Source organism: Syngnathus scovelli, chromosome 9 (assembly GCF_024217435.2).
Source record: "Syngnathus scovelli strain Florida chromosome 9, RoL_Ssco_1.2, whole genome shotgun sequence".
NCBI classification, from domain to species: Eukaryota; Metazoa; Chordata; class Actinopteri; order Syngnathiformes; family Syngnathidae; genus Syngnathus; species Syngnathus scovelli.
The window spans coordinates 6,707,966-6,724,996 of record NC_090855.1 but is presented as its reverse complement, the minus strand read 5'-3'; the positions used below and the strand labels follow the sequence as shown (position 1 = coordinate 6,724,996).

Sequence of the window (17,031 nt, the reverse complement as noted above, 5' to 3'; positions counted from 1 at the left end):
TGGACATGAAGACACACAAAACACATTAAGGAAAAAACCTTTACATCAGTTTCATTTTTCAATTTAATTATAATAGTAGTAGTCTTTTTAAATGGTATTCAATTTCTGAATCAATGGCCTCTCATGATGAAAAACAGATGGCACAACATAGAGTGGATACTGTTGTTTGATTAAAACTCTGTACACAAGTCCATGTAAGTAAAATATAAACAACAGCTGGTATCAGTACATACTGAGACCTGTCATGTTTGTTTATCTGGTCCAGTTTAACCATGCCTAGTAGCTAAAATACAGTTGTGCTAAACATTGTAGGGAATTGTTCCTTTTTAGGATCAATTTGAGCACTTGAGGAACTTTCCAAATGTCAGATTTGTCCAGCATTGTGCACCTGTGAATTCTATATCGATATGTAGATTGCAATGAAATAAACATGTACATATAAGGCAAACCATTTTTATGTACACATTAATGCCAATGTTTCATTATAGTTTTCTTTAGTCATCAAACATTTGAATATGCAGTGCTTGAAATTCTAGCATTTTTAAGAAAGTCATGCACCCAAGGGATGTGGAAAGTGGAAACCCTGAAGTATGTGGCATTTATTTTGCAGGCCACAATTATAATCTCACAGCGCAAGCAATGCAAGAGGGAGTAAAAGTCAATACTTCTCCATGCATAACTTTTGTGGACATTATTAAGTAATTCACATGGGAGACGTAAATCCCATTTGACTAATAAGAAAAAAACGATTTGCCCTGCAAACGTCATTTCTTTCATTTTTTTTTTTTAAGAGCAGGGCTTCAAGCTGTTGTGTGTAGATAGGCACAGATCAGCGAACACTAATTAACACACTAGTAACAGTCTGTTATTCTATTCAATTACTGCTCCAGGCGCCTATTAGGCTTCTTACTTTTCTTGTCTTGATCACAATGGGAAGGGAAGATTAACTAAATATTAACAACAGCCCCAAAAGAGAGACAGGGTGGTTTGTGCATATTGAACGAGATTTCATCAAAACCATGAAACCATTCGGGATCAGTGATGTGCTCTGTTCTTAACCGCAAGGCTTTGGAACAGATTTTCTGATATTAGGACAGAATGCAGTGTTATGCATCACAGATTTACAGCCAAAACCAGACTTGCTACTGGGTATCAGCAGCGTTGCACTCAGCCTGATGTTGCGAAGCAGCGGTGCGCTTAAAGCTTAAGCTCACATGAGCACTTGAGGACTCCAACAGTCCTCAAACACACAGCAGTTGGTAAAGAACACAAAAGAACAGCAGTGCATAGAGGAACTTTAATCCTATTATACAATTTCACAAATCAAACATCCCGGGAGAAGCCATCTTAAGAATAGTGGCTTGAAGGTATTATCCTGCAGGAAACTTGGGATTTTCAGTGAGGAAAACAGGGGGACAGGTATTGGGCACACATGTATGTGGTCATAAAGAGAATAACAGTGGCATAGAGTTACCAAGTTGCAAGCAATGCACCTGATGGCCCTTTGAACCATCTGTAAGGCATTATGAATGAGATGAATTGACAGAGGCTGGACGACTAGAAAGCAGCCAGAGGTAAAGGCTTAATGTGAAACTGATGGAACAAGAGAAGGCTGGGTTAGGATAGAGGGAGCCGGTATTCCTAATTCAAACCTGATAAGGGCAGGGGTCAAGACAAAGCGGGAATGTGTACGTGTAAAAATGTATCAAATTGTTTTTTGTTTAATTGAAATGTGCTAAATTTGAAAAACATTTGCTGCGGAAATAACAGGCTCACTAAATCTTAGAATCTTTAATCTTCATAGTCCCAAAATGACAAAGAAATATATCATTTATATATAATACACTAAGAAAGTTTTTAGATGACACATCATTAGTGTGCCACAAAAGGCATGTGCCAAGCTTTTTTCACTGGAGAAGATCCATAATTTTACTGTTGTTTTGCTTTAATTCCAACAGAAAAATAAAATAATCTGATTTGCTCATGCATTGTTCTTTCACACACTGCTTTCAACCAGCCATGAAAGCAACAGGAAAGGGAAACGAGTCTTCCTGTGGAAGAATGGGTGGTCACTTTGAAACGAGCTTGTGTGTTTTGTTCTTATATGAACACGGTTATTACTGCAGTTTTTTTTTTTGCCACTGTTGTCTCAGGAGTGATTAGTTCATTCTGACCCAAAGGGTTGACACAATTGACTTTGGGCAGTTTTTATTATTCATTTTATTTTAGACGTAAATTATTTATACAAAGTAGCTTGAGTCCTGTAATAGCTCTAAATAAATCCAGTGGTCAAGTCACAAATTTAGATTTACCTGCACATTCTAATGTGAGTCCAACTACAAGAGCAGTTCAAAACCTCTCAACAAATGCATTTTTAGACAAACACATTGTATCCAGAAACACATCAGTTTGACTGTCTGTAATGCATTCCAACAGACAAGTGAGTGACAGCTCAATTCCTAATGTAGCTGCTCTGGCTCGTGATGAAAGTTTAATAGGTTATATTTTAAGGAATCTTACAATACTTCAAATTTGATGGAGGTACCAATTTCAAAGGCCCCAAAGAAATGTTAACATCTAGAGTGACCTGTGTTCTGCACACATATGCACGCACATGTACCTTGATTAATTATCGGTACCTAATGTTATGGCCCATGACACTCAGATTACTGCTAGGTTTGTAGTAATATCTGTCCGAGAAAAGCTTCAGATGTGAGGAACATTAAAAGACATGAATGAGATCATACACGGTCAAAAATTGATTTTTATACTTTGTACTTGCACTGAGGAAATCCATTTGGCTCAGAAATATTTTGATGTGAACAAGCATAGCAGACCGCAGGGTCAATACAGTTTAATGTCCTCGAGCAGTGAGGAAAGGAGCTTTGCTGGCTCTAGCAAGGAGGGCAGCAGAAAGCAGCACACTTTGGGAGGGGCAGGGAGGCAATATAGGTCAATTATGGGGACAGCGCTGTGATAAAATACGACAGAGCGAGGCTGAGTGGCAAACGGCTGAATAATAGGACAGACGCAGTGGCAAGTCACAGCCAAAGAAAGGGGAAGGGTTTAGGAGAAAGACTGAGAAGAGGAGGGCGTGTGTGTGTGTGTGTGTGTGTGTGTGTGTGTGTGTATGTGTGGAGTGTTAGTGGTTACTGTGAATGACAGTAATGATGATAGCTGGCGATTGCAGCTCCTCTGCGTGTGTGCGTACATAGATTTGCACAACGCAGGCCTCTTACCATGCAGTTCATTGCAAAGTGGTTGTGCTGGGTCTGCAGCTCGACAGCATGCTGGTGGTTTCCCCCAATTTCGGTGTAGCTGGTGAGGAAAAGACCCTTGTTGTGCATGATCCAGTCGAACATCTGCGTACAGACAAGGGGAACAAGAAGCAGTTAGGCGATAGAATGGACCAGATGTGTTCTCTTTCAAGAGGTGGCTAAATGAGATGGTTTATGGAAGGTTTTAACTATAATCACTGACATCAGAGGTATAATGACACTATCGGAAAAGCTGTTTAAAAATTGACTTGAATTTGCAACAACTGCACAATCTAATGGGATGAGATACAAAAACAGAGCCAGGATAGACAAATTAGTTTTGACAGTCACATTTTTTCAGCCAGTTTTTTTTTTTTTTTTAAGCTTTTGGACAATATTTGAATAAATGTATGCACACAGAAAAATATTCAGAACCATGTTTTTGTAATACCACATTTGGAGCAAAAACACACATTGTGCAGGGAGTTCAGATGTATGCATATTTATATTTTACTTTTTTTCAAATTGACAAGCCATAAATACTGTTTTTACTCAAAACAATTTGGTATTATTAGAGAAACATTTCAAGTATGTTATCTGAAATGCAAGTACTTTTCAAATCCTGTATGTGTGCTTCCAACTTTGCATGGGCTTTAGTGGCTCCTTCCATGCTTGGTTTATAGTTTAGAAATGTGTGTTAAATTACAGCCCTGAAACGCTTCACAGTGGGCTGCCGCATTTGCCCACGGCACTGCACGGACCTTATGGGAGCTACATTTATCAGCTCTGCACATGCCACTCAACTCACATGGAATACTGATGAAAAACATGCACTCACACACACAATTGCCACTGTTTTCATACGCATTGTATTTTTTAGACTTAAAACTTAAAATCTTATATCTGAAAAAAAAGAAAAAAATCCCAAACCAGACTTGTTCATTGAGACTGCACCTTATAACATGCAGTTCGGAAAAAATCTCTGCATCTTACGTGACGCTTTTTGTTAGTGTTCTCATTTGAAACCAATTCACACTCTTCGGGTGCACTCCTTAGCAAAATGACAATAACTTCACAATCGCCACACAGCAACAAATATATTAATGAAGGTCATAAAAACACAAAATATTCTGGGGAAAACCTATTATGCCTTATCCTATCTATATGTTTGCATTTAGTATGTGAATTTAATTGATGTGTCTCACTGGCCGATGATGTGCACCACTGAACAAACTCACTTTATTACAGGCTAGTCTCACACATCTCACTGCATTACACATGCCAATACACATGCACAAATTGCGTGAAATAAACTTGTCACGCATCATTATACAAATGCGTGCAAATTAGCCGATGGGTAAGACGCAGCAATTCCCTTAGATATAAATAAATCACTGCGACTTTTTTCTCTAGGATAAGGAGTTTTCATGTCATCTGCACTTCACGACTCACCATTAGAGGTAGCGACATTTCCTGCATGCTTTATCACTCTTACAATTAACACTTGTGACTGATTGTGTTGTTTTATACAGACTGGGTACAATATGGTTATCGTGGTGTTGTCATGTATTAAATTATTGATACTATTGTGTCAGTTCGAATTGGCTTGTCCGACCGGGATAGCGGCCCTTAGGCCACCAGTCCCAGTGCTTCAGATTCGCCACTCTGGACCTGCTTATGCCCATCCATATTGTTATCAGTACCTAATCCAAAACAATATTTTATTTTCGCTTCTATTTGCAGGGAACTCTATCAGGGAGCCAATACGTCCCACTACAAACAAAGCTAACATTGCATGTGTACTAAAATTATTCTGCTGACTAAAATGTGCGAGGGTCATGTCATGTTTTTAAAAACACCATATGAGACATTAGATGGGACCTCCTAAACCACATGATGTTTTGGTGGTTTATTTCATATATCGGGATACAAACCGTGCAGATGCATTATCCTTTTTAAAAGTAGAGAAAAGCATTCTGACCTTTTCTGCATCCTGTTCAAAAAGACGCAGCTGGAAACACTGGTCCAGTTTCAGCTTCCTCATGTGCCACAACTGCTGCAGGTTCTGGCGTGTCCCGTGAAGTTTATCCAATAAACTAGTCACTTTAGCTCCTAGGTTGTGAGCATCTGCATGCGTGTGAAAGCCATGGTGGTGATCATTGGATTCTCCACTGGCACTGCCAATTCGGTTCCCATACACACTTTCGACATTAGTCCCGCTTCCCACAGTTTGGGATTGTAGCCTTTGCAGCAGTCTGCGCCCCTGCGTGTCCAACTCTTCCACTGAAGCTTTAGTGGCTCTTTTCTTTAGTGCCGCATGCTCCTCCATAAGACGTCGGGCCCCCTCCAGGTCCCGTGGGAGATCTCGCTGGGACAGAGTTTCCTGCAGCTCCTCCAGGCGTGCCAAAGCTCGTGCTGCATCGCTGGCAAAGGTTTCAAATGAGAGCCGTACCTATGGAAAAATTCAAAAGTTTTTCAAAGTGGAAATATACATCAAGTGAGTCTACAGCTAAGCTTAGAGTATTTGCATGTACTAAGTGCAGGTTTTTGGTTCGAGAAAGCAGCCAAACCTCGATCCAGTCATCATGGTTGTACTCTAAGCTGCCATCAAAGTCGGCTGTCAGCTGCGACGGGTCCACAATTTTGGATAAACCTTCTAAAGAGACCATTACTGTCTGTTGGTGTCACAAAGCAAACAAATAATGAAGGTCAAAAGGACAGCAATCATCATTGACGTCACAATCCTAAAAAACAAATCACTATGTCAAAATATTTCCCACAGTTAAACTTAACAACCACAAAGAATGTAGAGCTTTGTTTGGATTTTCACATCTACTGTTTGGACAGGTGTGAAAACATTCCAGTCACTTCATGTAACAGACATTGTTATTGTTAATTAGACAGAGGGATATAGAGGAATGAAATAAGAATTAATAACATACTGTTGATAACTGATAAAAATGCCTAACAAATAGCCTGGTTCGTCTCATTAAATAACATCTATATTAAATTTATATTGGCATCATGAAAAATCTTTTATAGAAACATTTACCATTTTTGTTCAGGTTTAACAAGACAATAATCCCTTCCAATTTTTGAATATAATTACATTTGTGTATTAAGACATATTTAGCCTCTTAAACTGTGGCACAGACCTTTATACTGAGATATACGTACATAAGTTGAACGGTTCTAAACAATAAATGCCAGAAGCTGTACAGTAACACTTATAAGTAGCCCTAAATAATATGAGTGTTAATACGATTTATTCTATGCTAACCTAAACCTAGTTCCTAGAGTCATACAAGCAGCTTGTCGTAGTCTAAGTCACCACGAGGGTGAAATGCATCATGGTGTCCTATATATCCAGTTTCCATAGTAACTGGGTCAGGACTAAATATACCAGCCTCACATGTCCACATGGGACTGTCACTGAGCAGCAATGCAATTAGCACTGATAAAATAAGACTGATAGCTATATGAAACCAACTTTCCTAAAAAGAAAAAAAAACTCAATAATCATAATACAATGTTTATGTATAATTTACTAAATCCAACCCAGTCAAGTGAAATAGTTTTGCAAAACAGTCCAACAGTCACGTACACCCCCTACCTCAAACTCAAACTTGGAGCTGCCGAAGTTGGTCCTCTGCTTCTGCCAAAAGTTATCCGGCTTGATGATGAGGGCGACGTGGATGCAGGAAGGGAAGGACTCCTGCAGGATTTTCAGCAGAGGCTTGATGCTGTCCCATTTGGAGCCACGCATGTCCACAATGACTGTGAAGCCATGTCTGACCACCTCCTCACTGCAGTACAAATTACACATTAAGAAATAATGTGACATTTTGATAAAATCAGTTCTGGTGAACCATGTCATTTTGTATTACCTCAGCATGAAAACACACCATAACAAACCACAATGTAAATTAAGTTAATATATGCCAAACCACATCTAGTTGCAACAGTTGAGCATTCAGTTTCCAACACTGCTTACCGCGAGTCCCACAGCCTATAAGTCCATAAAAGGTAATTTCTTGGAGTCAAAAGGTTTAAATCAGAATCTGTCCAGTTAGGATAGCAAAACAGACACAGGGCCTCCTGCTCTAACTCGCTCTGACCTCACTATGAAAACAGATCCACAGCCGCCAAAGGGCTCGATAGAAAAAAGAGGGGAGGGATCGACAGAGAGAGAGAGAGAGAGAGAGAGAGAGAGAGAGAGAGAGAGAGAGAGAGAGAGAGAGAGAGAGAGAGAGCAAGGGGAAAAAAAACATAAACCGAAAAGACAATGAGTAAAATGGGGGGAAAAAAGATACGAGATCCACTTTGAGAACATTAATCACTTGAAAGAATGCCTCCCTTTCTAAACTGTAAAGTGTTGCGAAAAATGCACAGAAAAATAATTCTAAACCACAAAGTCAAAGAAAAGCAAACACTTATTCAATAGTATGGTTACAATCACTATTTCCATGATGCTTTCCACATATGTGAGCCCATAAGAATGGGAACGTACATCTGCTAAAATGTCCATTTTTGTTATCACTGTGAATGTAGTCAACCACCTTTGACAAAGAGGGGTAAATGTTTAGTTGATGGTGCATGTGTAATGTATGTGGGCACACATGCTGTGTGTTATTCTTGCCTTGGGATAGTTGCCAGGTAGGCTACGAGCCTGCGAAGGTCTTCTGCTCGTATTCTATCATGGTTGCTGCGTGCTGGGAAAGTGAGAACAGGACCTCCTCGTCTGTCTCTGCCTCCTGCAGGTAGTTTGGGAGAAATTATTTTATTCTAAATACATTCCAGAATAGTCAGATCCTAGATCACCTATGAAGAACATTAACAATCTATTAATTAGTTAATTACTGCAGTTTTAATGTTTTGGGAAATGTTCTGAACTCCTGTTTTGATGCCAATGTTGGAATGAACTAAATACCTTTGCCTGGAGGAGTTGTGCCCCAGCCAAGGTCTGCATGGATCTAGCTCAAGTTCCCGTAGGTGATGTCATGTTTTTCTTCTTTACACCAAACTATTTTAGGCTCACCAACTGGCACTTCGGCTGGCTGCACCAAAGTGGTGCCTCAAGACTAGTGTCAAGACATGATTTATCAACAAATAACTTCACAAAACTGACAGAATTTTTAACAATTGGTTGATTAATTAAAACGCCCATTGTTACTTTGTACACTTCCCTAGTGTCACAGACCTTAACTCTTCAAATGACATTTATGTATGTTGATAAAGGCTGTGTGTGGCCCTAGTTATATCTAATATAGAGGAAAATGAACAAAATAAATGTATTTTAAAATGACTGAGCTTTAGTGCCTTCGTATTTTAACTAAATTCACATAGACGTATATACACACGAATGAAGTATAATTCAGTGAATTGACATGCTGCCCCCCCCCCCCCCACACACACACACAATAAAACAAGTTGCATTCTTTTCTTAGACATGTTTTGTCCTTCCCACTGTAAGTTATCATTCGGCATTTGCCTCGTCCCACTTCCTAATTCCACCCCCGGTTGTCAAGGTAACAGAAGCACATTGGACATTGGTCTGACAGGATGGAGGAGGGCTTAGAAGTGGCCCATTTGCATAAAACAGTCATTTCTCAAGCACAGGTATATTATAAGAAAAGACAAAACAAAATTATGCAGAAATTATGCATTTAAGCAGCACAGCTACTGTATAATGTTCTATGATGTGATAATCTGATGTATGCATCTGACCTGAAAGAAAGGCCACCTTCTCCTTGAGGATGGGAAGCACATCAATGGCCTTCATATCTTCATTGCGATGAAATCCTACACAAGGAGCACAAGCAACAAAGTCAAAAAGACAAGGCTGTATTGTGAACAAGAAATGAAAACAACAACAACAGGATAATGACAAATTACATTAATAAGACCATTTTCATTTGGGCCAATGCGATGCGGGCAGTTGAGAATGAGCTCATTATAGGTCCACCTAATTTGCTATTGTAGGCTTGCCAACGCTTAGGCATTATTTGAGAAGGCAAGGTAGATATTTTACTTACACTCACGCCAGTTACAATATTTCTAGAAGCGCATTTAGGCTGATTATCCTGTTGGGGGACACATGATTTGAGACTAAGAACAAGCTTTCTATCACTGGGCAGCAGTTTGCTCCTGAATACTTTGAGCCTTGAAATTTTGTCACCCCCTGTACAGGAACAAAACATCCTGCACTGGATTCAGCGAAACAGACCCTAAAAATATCCAATGCCACATTGTTGTACTCTACAATTACAATAGTTTACTTGACAAATATAAAATAAATCATTTATATTGGTGGGGTAGTGCTGATCAATTGTTAGGTGCTGTCTTGGTCTCATGATGTCAAAGTGTGAACAGTATGATGAAGACGAGTCTTTAATTACCAACTCTAATTGAACCATATCAGATATTCTTCACAAGCTTCTAGTTTTTCAGAGTACTCTTCAGGCATTACTGGACTTATTCAACATCAAAGATGCAAGTCTCACATTAACTATGAACTCTCGTTTTCATGCTCTCAAAAATCACCTTTGATGTGTGAACATCTGATATCCCACGTGCAGCACAACGAATTTGGGTATATACAGTAGAGGCCAAAAAAGATAGGACCAATGCATCCTGTGAAAACGACACACCCTGGGATGAATTTTAATGACCTAAGTGATCTAAAGTTTTACGAATATTAGGACATGCTATGAAAGTCATTTGTAGTAATTTTTGATGAACTGAAGCGTCTCCGTTTAATGCACTTGACATGATCTCACAATTTGTGCCATATGAAATCTGCCAAACGTGATTATGATGAACAGCGAGTCGGAAAAATAACATACAAGCAACATACAACTCAACAATAAACCGCAGGACTAAAATATTAGCTTCCACACTATCATTCATGAAATGCCATCATCACTTATGTTTGCACATAGTAACACAAATGTAACAATACAATAACAGCAGCAATCATCTCGCTTCACTTCAAATAAACTCATTAATTAGTCTACCAAGCATGAATCAAACATTTTCAATCACAGACTGCTAGTGCGTAGCACACTCATAATGAGAGCAATCTATTTTACAGACAGTCAGAGCCCCTGTAGTATTACCTACAATTTATAGTCTTGGTCACTGTGGGCGCTTTCTAATATGTAATTTGATGTCGAAGATGAATGGATAGCAGAGAGTGAAGGTATTTTAACAAAATTCTATAACACGTCTAGCATCTAGTTGATCAGCTGAGCACATGACAGGTACCAAATCAGATAGCAACAAAGGTTCTTTTAGTTGACGAAAACTAATGAAATTATAATATTAAAATTGAAAAAAATTAAAATGAAATTACGCTTGAAAACTACAATAAGCTAACTACAATAGTCAAAAGTTTTCACTTTTGTCAATCAATGTCAAACTTCAAATTAGCAATTACTGTATGGCCATACAGAAGAAAGAAGGCCAACAGTAGTCTGGGAATTAGGTGTTTACTTTGTTACACAATACTTTAACAAAAATCTTTAAAAACATGTATGTATGAAGTAATTCTGTCCATTAGACATACTCTACCTTATGTTTTGTTCTCGGTCAACAAATACTGTGCCCATACATATGTCTTAATGCTGTTAACGTTGGATTACACATAGGCCAGTACAGTCTCGTGTGCAACCAACTTGAGAAATTATGATAGGTGTGAGGGAAGTAGATAAATTTAAAATTCTAATTGGCTGGTAACTTTAGAGAGCCACCAACCACATTGGCTGGTGATAAAAAAAGTTAATTTATAACCCTGATTATAACCCTGGTAACAAAGCAGGAGTGCAGGATGCTTATCCTTCAATTGGAACACACACAAAATTACATCCATCCATCCATCCATTTTCTGAACCGCTTAGTCCCCACGGGGGTCGCGGGCGTGCTGGAGCCTATCCCAGCCGTCATCGGGCAGTAGGCGGGGGACACCCTGAACTGGTTGCCAGCCAATCGCAGGGCACACAGAGACAGACAACCAATCGCACTCACACTCACACCTAGGGACAATTTGGAGTCTTCAATCGGCCTACCAAGCATGTTTTTGGAATGTGGGAGGAAACCGGAGTGCCCGGAGAAAACCCACGCGGGCCCGGGGAGAACATGCAAACTCCACACAGGGAGGGCCGGAGGTGGAATCGAACCCGCACCCTCCTAACTGTGAGGCGGACGTGCTACCCAGTGCGCCACCGAGCCGCACACAAAATTACATATGATTGCATAATTGCATGCAAGCGCACATTCTGCATCGTGACAACAATAAAAAAAAAAATTCCATCGCCCTGGTAACCTAAATCTTACCGCTTAAGCCTGGTTTACCGAGCAGTATATTTTGAGTCAGCTTCATAACACTGCTTTTAAGGACTCTCAAAGTGTACAATAGAGTATAGTACAATTTGTTTGTCACTTTTAATGGTAACACGGCCATATTTTGGAGGGAAACAGTTTTCAAACTTGTCAATTGCATTAAATTGCAAATATTCCTTGTATTTTATTTTTAAAATCACATTACATCAAGTTCCCAGTGATATGAAATAGATCATTCAAAGGTCAGCCACTGCTCGGATTTTAGACGTGATGTTCGAGGCAACCCAAAACCACTGAATACAGAGGGGGAGACAAAATTAAAGCTTACACGTTGAGGTCACAGAATGAGCGTGGGACTATACAAATTCATGGTTGGCTTTAAAATTAGGTCTCAGTAGGATGTCTTGGCTTTGTTTGATATCAAAGTAAAACGGTGCATTGTAAAAACATTTCACATGCAATGGGGGCATGGGAGGAAATTATCTCAGATTGATGACGCTCAAGCATTCTTCACTTTGGCGTTACAGTTTGAATACTCGAGGCAAAATATTTAGCCTCTCAATGACACATGCCCATGTAAACATGCATGTATAACTTTCAGCTCTTTTTAATAGGACGCATATTTGAATACGTCCAAGCCACTTTCACAAGGGGCTCCCACTGTGATTGTGTAGAGTTCTAAGAAAAATATTTTCTTGTCTTTCTGGACAAGAGTGCTAGATCCATTACATAGCATCCCATCCTAAGAGTAGCAACAGCAAGCACACTCCATTCACGAATGAGCACATTCGTTCTTCACATGTCCTGAGTGTTGTTGTTAGTCACCTAAATGTTGAACAGAGGCTGTGATTTACCGAAGTCAAATTCCTTGTTTGGCACGCTCAAACATGGCGAATAAAAAACTCTTGAATCTTGAATCTTGAATCTTGAATTATCAATGGGTATTTTGCCTTGCACCTGGAGCGAGTAGTTGAAAGATTTCCCTCTGGGGCCTGTTGCTCAGATTTACCTTCAAATGTATAATAGTTTCTAGTGATGGAATGGTGTGTATATGTCTGCAACTGCCTCTGGTGTGTAGGGATGTTACATCAGGCTAACATGGGGTACACTGAAAGTGTTTACCGTATAAACCAAGTGTGTAATGACCAATTACAAGCTGAATGTTTGTCCCCGGTGTGACAACCATTCACATGTTGCCACTGTGCTGTGAGACAACAGCTATGAGCAAAATGACGGTGTCTCTCAAACTTTATAGTATATTTATTTATTATTTACAAAGATTTTCTGTTATTTAAGTTGAACACCTGTCACCATATCTATGTCTCAATTAAACCACCCCTTTTCAAAAGTGTAGTTGTGTGACATTCAGCTTCAGCTGGCAGAAGGCCTGAAAATTGTGGTAGGCTCAACTTTCATTGGGTTTCTCATATTGTTGTGACAGTGTGACTTACCGCAAAAATAACACTTCACTACTACCACCGCCCCTTGACCTGGATGTAACCCCAAAAACATGGCTATATTACTATCGCACAATAAATGGGATATCAGGGAAATTTGTAGTGATGGAGAGAATCTCACAGTTCTGTTTGTAAAAAAGATTCAGATTAAAACCGTAAACCCTTTAGCATTGGACCCTAATTATAGGTCATGTTTACAGGCACGTTTTCAATTCAAAAGCTGCATCAAGAGAAAAGCAGAATGGAGGCAAATTGTTTCACAGATCTAATTATGAGGACAGTGAGGTGTATAATTCAAGCAGTTTCTTTCTTGCATTGTCTCCTCGTAGTCTTTATATAACACATGTGGTTTCATGGTGCTACTACAGCTGTTTGTGTTAATTTCACACCTTGGTGAGCCTGATTAACAGCCTTTTCTCTGAGCAGAATTAACAAATACCCTAGTTATTCCCATTGGCTTTGCTCTCATCGTAGATGACACGTTGTATCGCTCTCTGTCCCTCCATTTCCATAGTTAATGTTCCCCTCGGCCTCACTATTGGCAACCGTCTGCATCATTCACTTAATGCTTTCTTATTTAAGAAACCTTGATTCCGGGGTCAACAGTAGCTCAATGAGCATGACAATATTACACACTAGCCTTTTAAGCAGACATCTTAATAGCATTCATTCAATTTCAAGGTAAATGGAAATGATGGATTCAGGAAATAATACCTGGTTAGGTAAGTGCTCTAAGTAGTGTGAGGCAGTTTGTGTCTAAGAAGGAAAGAGTTGTAGTCTCGAGTTGGTGATTATGTACAGCACTTTCAATCCTTTTTACATACCAATATAAAGGACTTGAAATCTAGCAAATCCAGATGAGATCGGGACTTGAAATCTGGCAAAGCCAAGTGAAAACAGTTGGTATAGCCAGAAATCAATCTCTCTCTCTCTCTTTCTCTCTCTCTCTCTCTCTCTCTCTCTCTCTCTCTCTCTCTCTCTTTTTTTTAACTTACAGTAACCCTTATCTTATGCTCAAATAATTACAACTTTACAATTGCTACAATGTGCTTCACACAAAAGATTCAGATTTGGCTGGGTCTTCTATAAGAGTTTGCATAGCAATGTGCTGGATATTTTCTTACAATTTAACACAGTAGTAAAGCACCACAGACATTTGTAAAAACACATTCTATTTATACAACTGCATTTTGCAGTCCAGGGATCCTGCAGACTGCAGCGGGTCCACACTTTGTGTTTAATTCCATCATCTTGTCAGTCACTTTCATATCTTTAAGACAAAAATAAACCACTAAGAGTCTCGCAGTTATCCGCAATGAGTAGTAAGCTGCGTGATTTGCTGCACTTGCCAAATGAGTTCCCAAGTAGAAGTTGCAACCGATGCATCATTTAGGCCATCTGTGTCAGTATTTTCCACTAATGCACAGCACATGCTCAAAGGCCTGGCAAATAATATGCGTGCCTTTAAATGATGCAGCATAGGACATATAATGGCACCATGTACTGTACTGATATGCATACTCACATTCCACAATTTTCATATTCATCCAGCTAGGTGAAAAGATCATAACACAGCTTATATGGACACACATAGCAACTCCCATAATGACACAATAAAAGATAGATACATAATAATAATAATTTACGTCTTCAAAACGTGTAACAAGAAGTATTGTCTCGCATGTTAGGGAGTATCTTTCAAGCAAGCAAATAAGTGAGTGGAAAAAAATAAAATAAAACAAAAAGAGAAATGCTTTACCTGAGAGTCTGATCAGGACTTTCCCTGCTTGGGCATATTGCCAGCTGTGGTTGTCCAACACCGCCATTGACAAACAAAATTATCCAAAATCCAAGCTGCAACTGCAACACGCTACACGTTATTCAGTTCTCTCATGACTAGCATCCAAAGCAGTTTTTTCACCCTGGCTGTAACATAGTTGCATGGCAAGAAGGGATCCATACAAAAGCAGAGCCATATATCGACGAACGTCCTGTCACCCATTGAGCGGCAGAAATGCAAAGGCACTGCCAGCTCCCTTTTTTGCTGACACAACTGGCTTTTCTTTGCTTTGTCCCCCCATGTCAGCATCCCCTCCCCAAGACAAGATTTAGTAAGAACGAATGCTTTGCATTAAACAGTGTCTCCCCTCAAAAGGAGCTAGTCCCAAAAACGACAGAGAGAAGTAAGCCATCCAAATGCAGTTGTTACTGTTGGATTTACGTCTGAAATAGGCTTAAATAATGATTGGTTATAATCCTCCGTATGCTCTCTCTACTAACATTAACAACCGTAATATCGGTTTTGGCCACTGTTGACTTATCTCAGAACAAACATGTCAGACTTTCAGCTTCAATTTGGAACATAACAAGCCTCAAATTAATAGTCTGCTTCCACATTATTTTTAGAATCACAAGGAGCATGTGTACTGCGGACACAAAGTTGTCTATTATATCATCTTGACATCACTTAACCACTAAGAAAGTGCAAAAAAATCTCATAAAAGAATGAACAGAGCCATTTTTATTCCCCCGGTTATATGGGTGCCAATTTTTTTCCAATACTTTAAAATGGATCCTAACTTTCACAAAACAGTGTTGCTTACTATTTGCTAAACTTTTTATCCAACTGAGATTACAGAAAAAACGGCTAACTCAGAGTTTGTTTTTCCTCCAAAAGGACTGGAACCATGATTAGTCATGGGGAAAATAAGAAAATGACGGTCTGATTTACTAAAACTGCAAAACTGGTGCACACTGTGAACTTTAATCTACTAACCGGGGAGCCAGGCGCACTCATGATTGTGAAATTCACAGAATTTCTGGGCATTTCATTTTTTGTGGTCTTTTAGGATCATATGCAAATAGAATAATTAGCATATGAAAATAGAATAATTAGCATATACAAATAGAATAATTATGTGCAATTTCATTTGCAAAACCTAAGATGCTGAGTTTGCATCCTTAATTGGCGTGTTGGAAAGACAGGTGAAATTGGCACCTCTGTGGGTAACCATAACAAGGACTGAGAGCTGGCCCTTGTGGGACACATCAGCGATAGAAAAGAGGAAACAAGGTCTTTTTCAGCACTGATTATGCATGTGCAAGTATCTGTTTTTAAGAACTCAATTGAAACACACAGTGCAGCCAGCTGAGTTGCATAAAAACACATCAATGCAGGAGACAAAGCGGCATGGGGGTTGGACTTTGTACAGCTCAAGGAACACCGTTCATCAGCTTCCTCAATCCAAACTATCCTCAATCCGCTGATTGTACCACCACACAGCAAAACGCAGTCAACAAGCCACAGTGCACCAAATAAAACTTGACAGACAGGGTGCACAAGGGAGAGAAGTGTGTTTGTGTCGGTTTGTGTTTGTGTACATCTTCCCTGCAAGAGCTGCCTCAGAACGCAGGGGAGGAAATAGGAAGTTTAAAGAATGGCTTAGAAATAACAGCACATCAGCGACTCAGACCAGATGGGAGGTGAACTGATGACATGAAATAAAATGTGGCGTTAAGTGAAGAAGGGATAAACAGAAAGCTTCTTTGCAGGATATATTAGACAGGCACCTCATTGAATCAGGATTGGTTGGTTAAATTAATTAAAAAATGTTGGTTTTTGAAAGCAGGGATTCAAAACAGGGATGGAGAACTTAGTTGTTTGATTCAAAACCTTTTATCTTCGTCCTCCTAAGAGCCAGAATGTGTTACACACCGAGTGCCATAGTGCTATTGCGTGTTGTTGTATGTAAAGTAAAAATATGTCATCCAGAAAAACATCTGAGTCTATACATTATTATTAAATCGGTCAAGAAAAGCATTTACCTAAGGTGACAAAATTGTACAGGATTTTATTCTTTCAAATGGTAGAGAAACAAAATTGTACAGGATCTTATTCTTTCAAATGGTAGAGAAACTGTGCAGTAAGCAAAAATTACTCACAAGCACAAACTGCTGCTAAGCGACTGCTTTTGTTT

General features: G+C 39.3%; 1 protein-coding gene across 4 annotated transcripts in view; it reads right to left on the bottom strand.

Annotated features, from left to right (window-relative positions):
* The window catches only part of triob (trio Rho guanine nucleotide exchange factor b), a 68,335-nt gene that overhangs the window by 37,807 nt on the left and 13,497 nt on the right, over positions 1 to 17,031 (bottom strand). For all 4 annotated transcript variants that reach the window (XR_011087439.1, XR_011087440.1, XM_049730581.1 and 1 more), the window contains exons 3-8: positions 8,985 to 9,059; positions 7,897 to 8,011; positions 6,871 to 7,063; positions 5,828 to 5,932; positions 5,239 to 5,709; positions 3,240 to 3,362 (exon numbers count right to left, since the gene is read on the bottom strand). Coding sequence is in view for 2 of the 4 variants with exons in the window: in XM_049730581.1 (XP_049586538.1) it covers positions 3,240 to 3,362; positions 5,239 to 5,709; positions 5,828 to 5,932; positions 6,871 to 7,063; positions 7,897 to 8,011; positions 8,985 to 9,059 (1,082 nt within the window). In the remaining 2 variants the exon portion in view is untranslated. The remainder of the gene's footprint in view (positions 1 to 3,239; positions 3,363 to 5,238; positions 5,710 to 5,827; positions 5,933 to 6,870; positions 7,064 to 7,896; positions 8,012 to 8,984; positions 9,060 to 17,031) is intronic.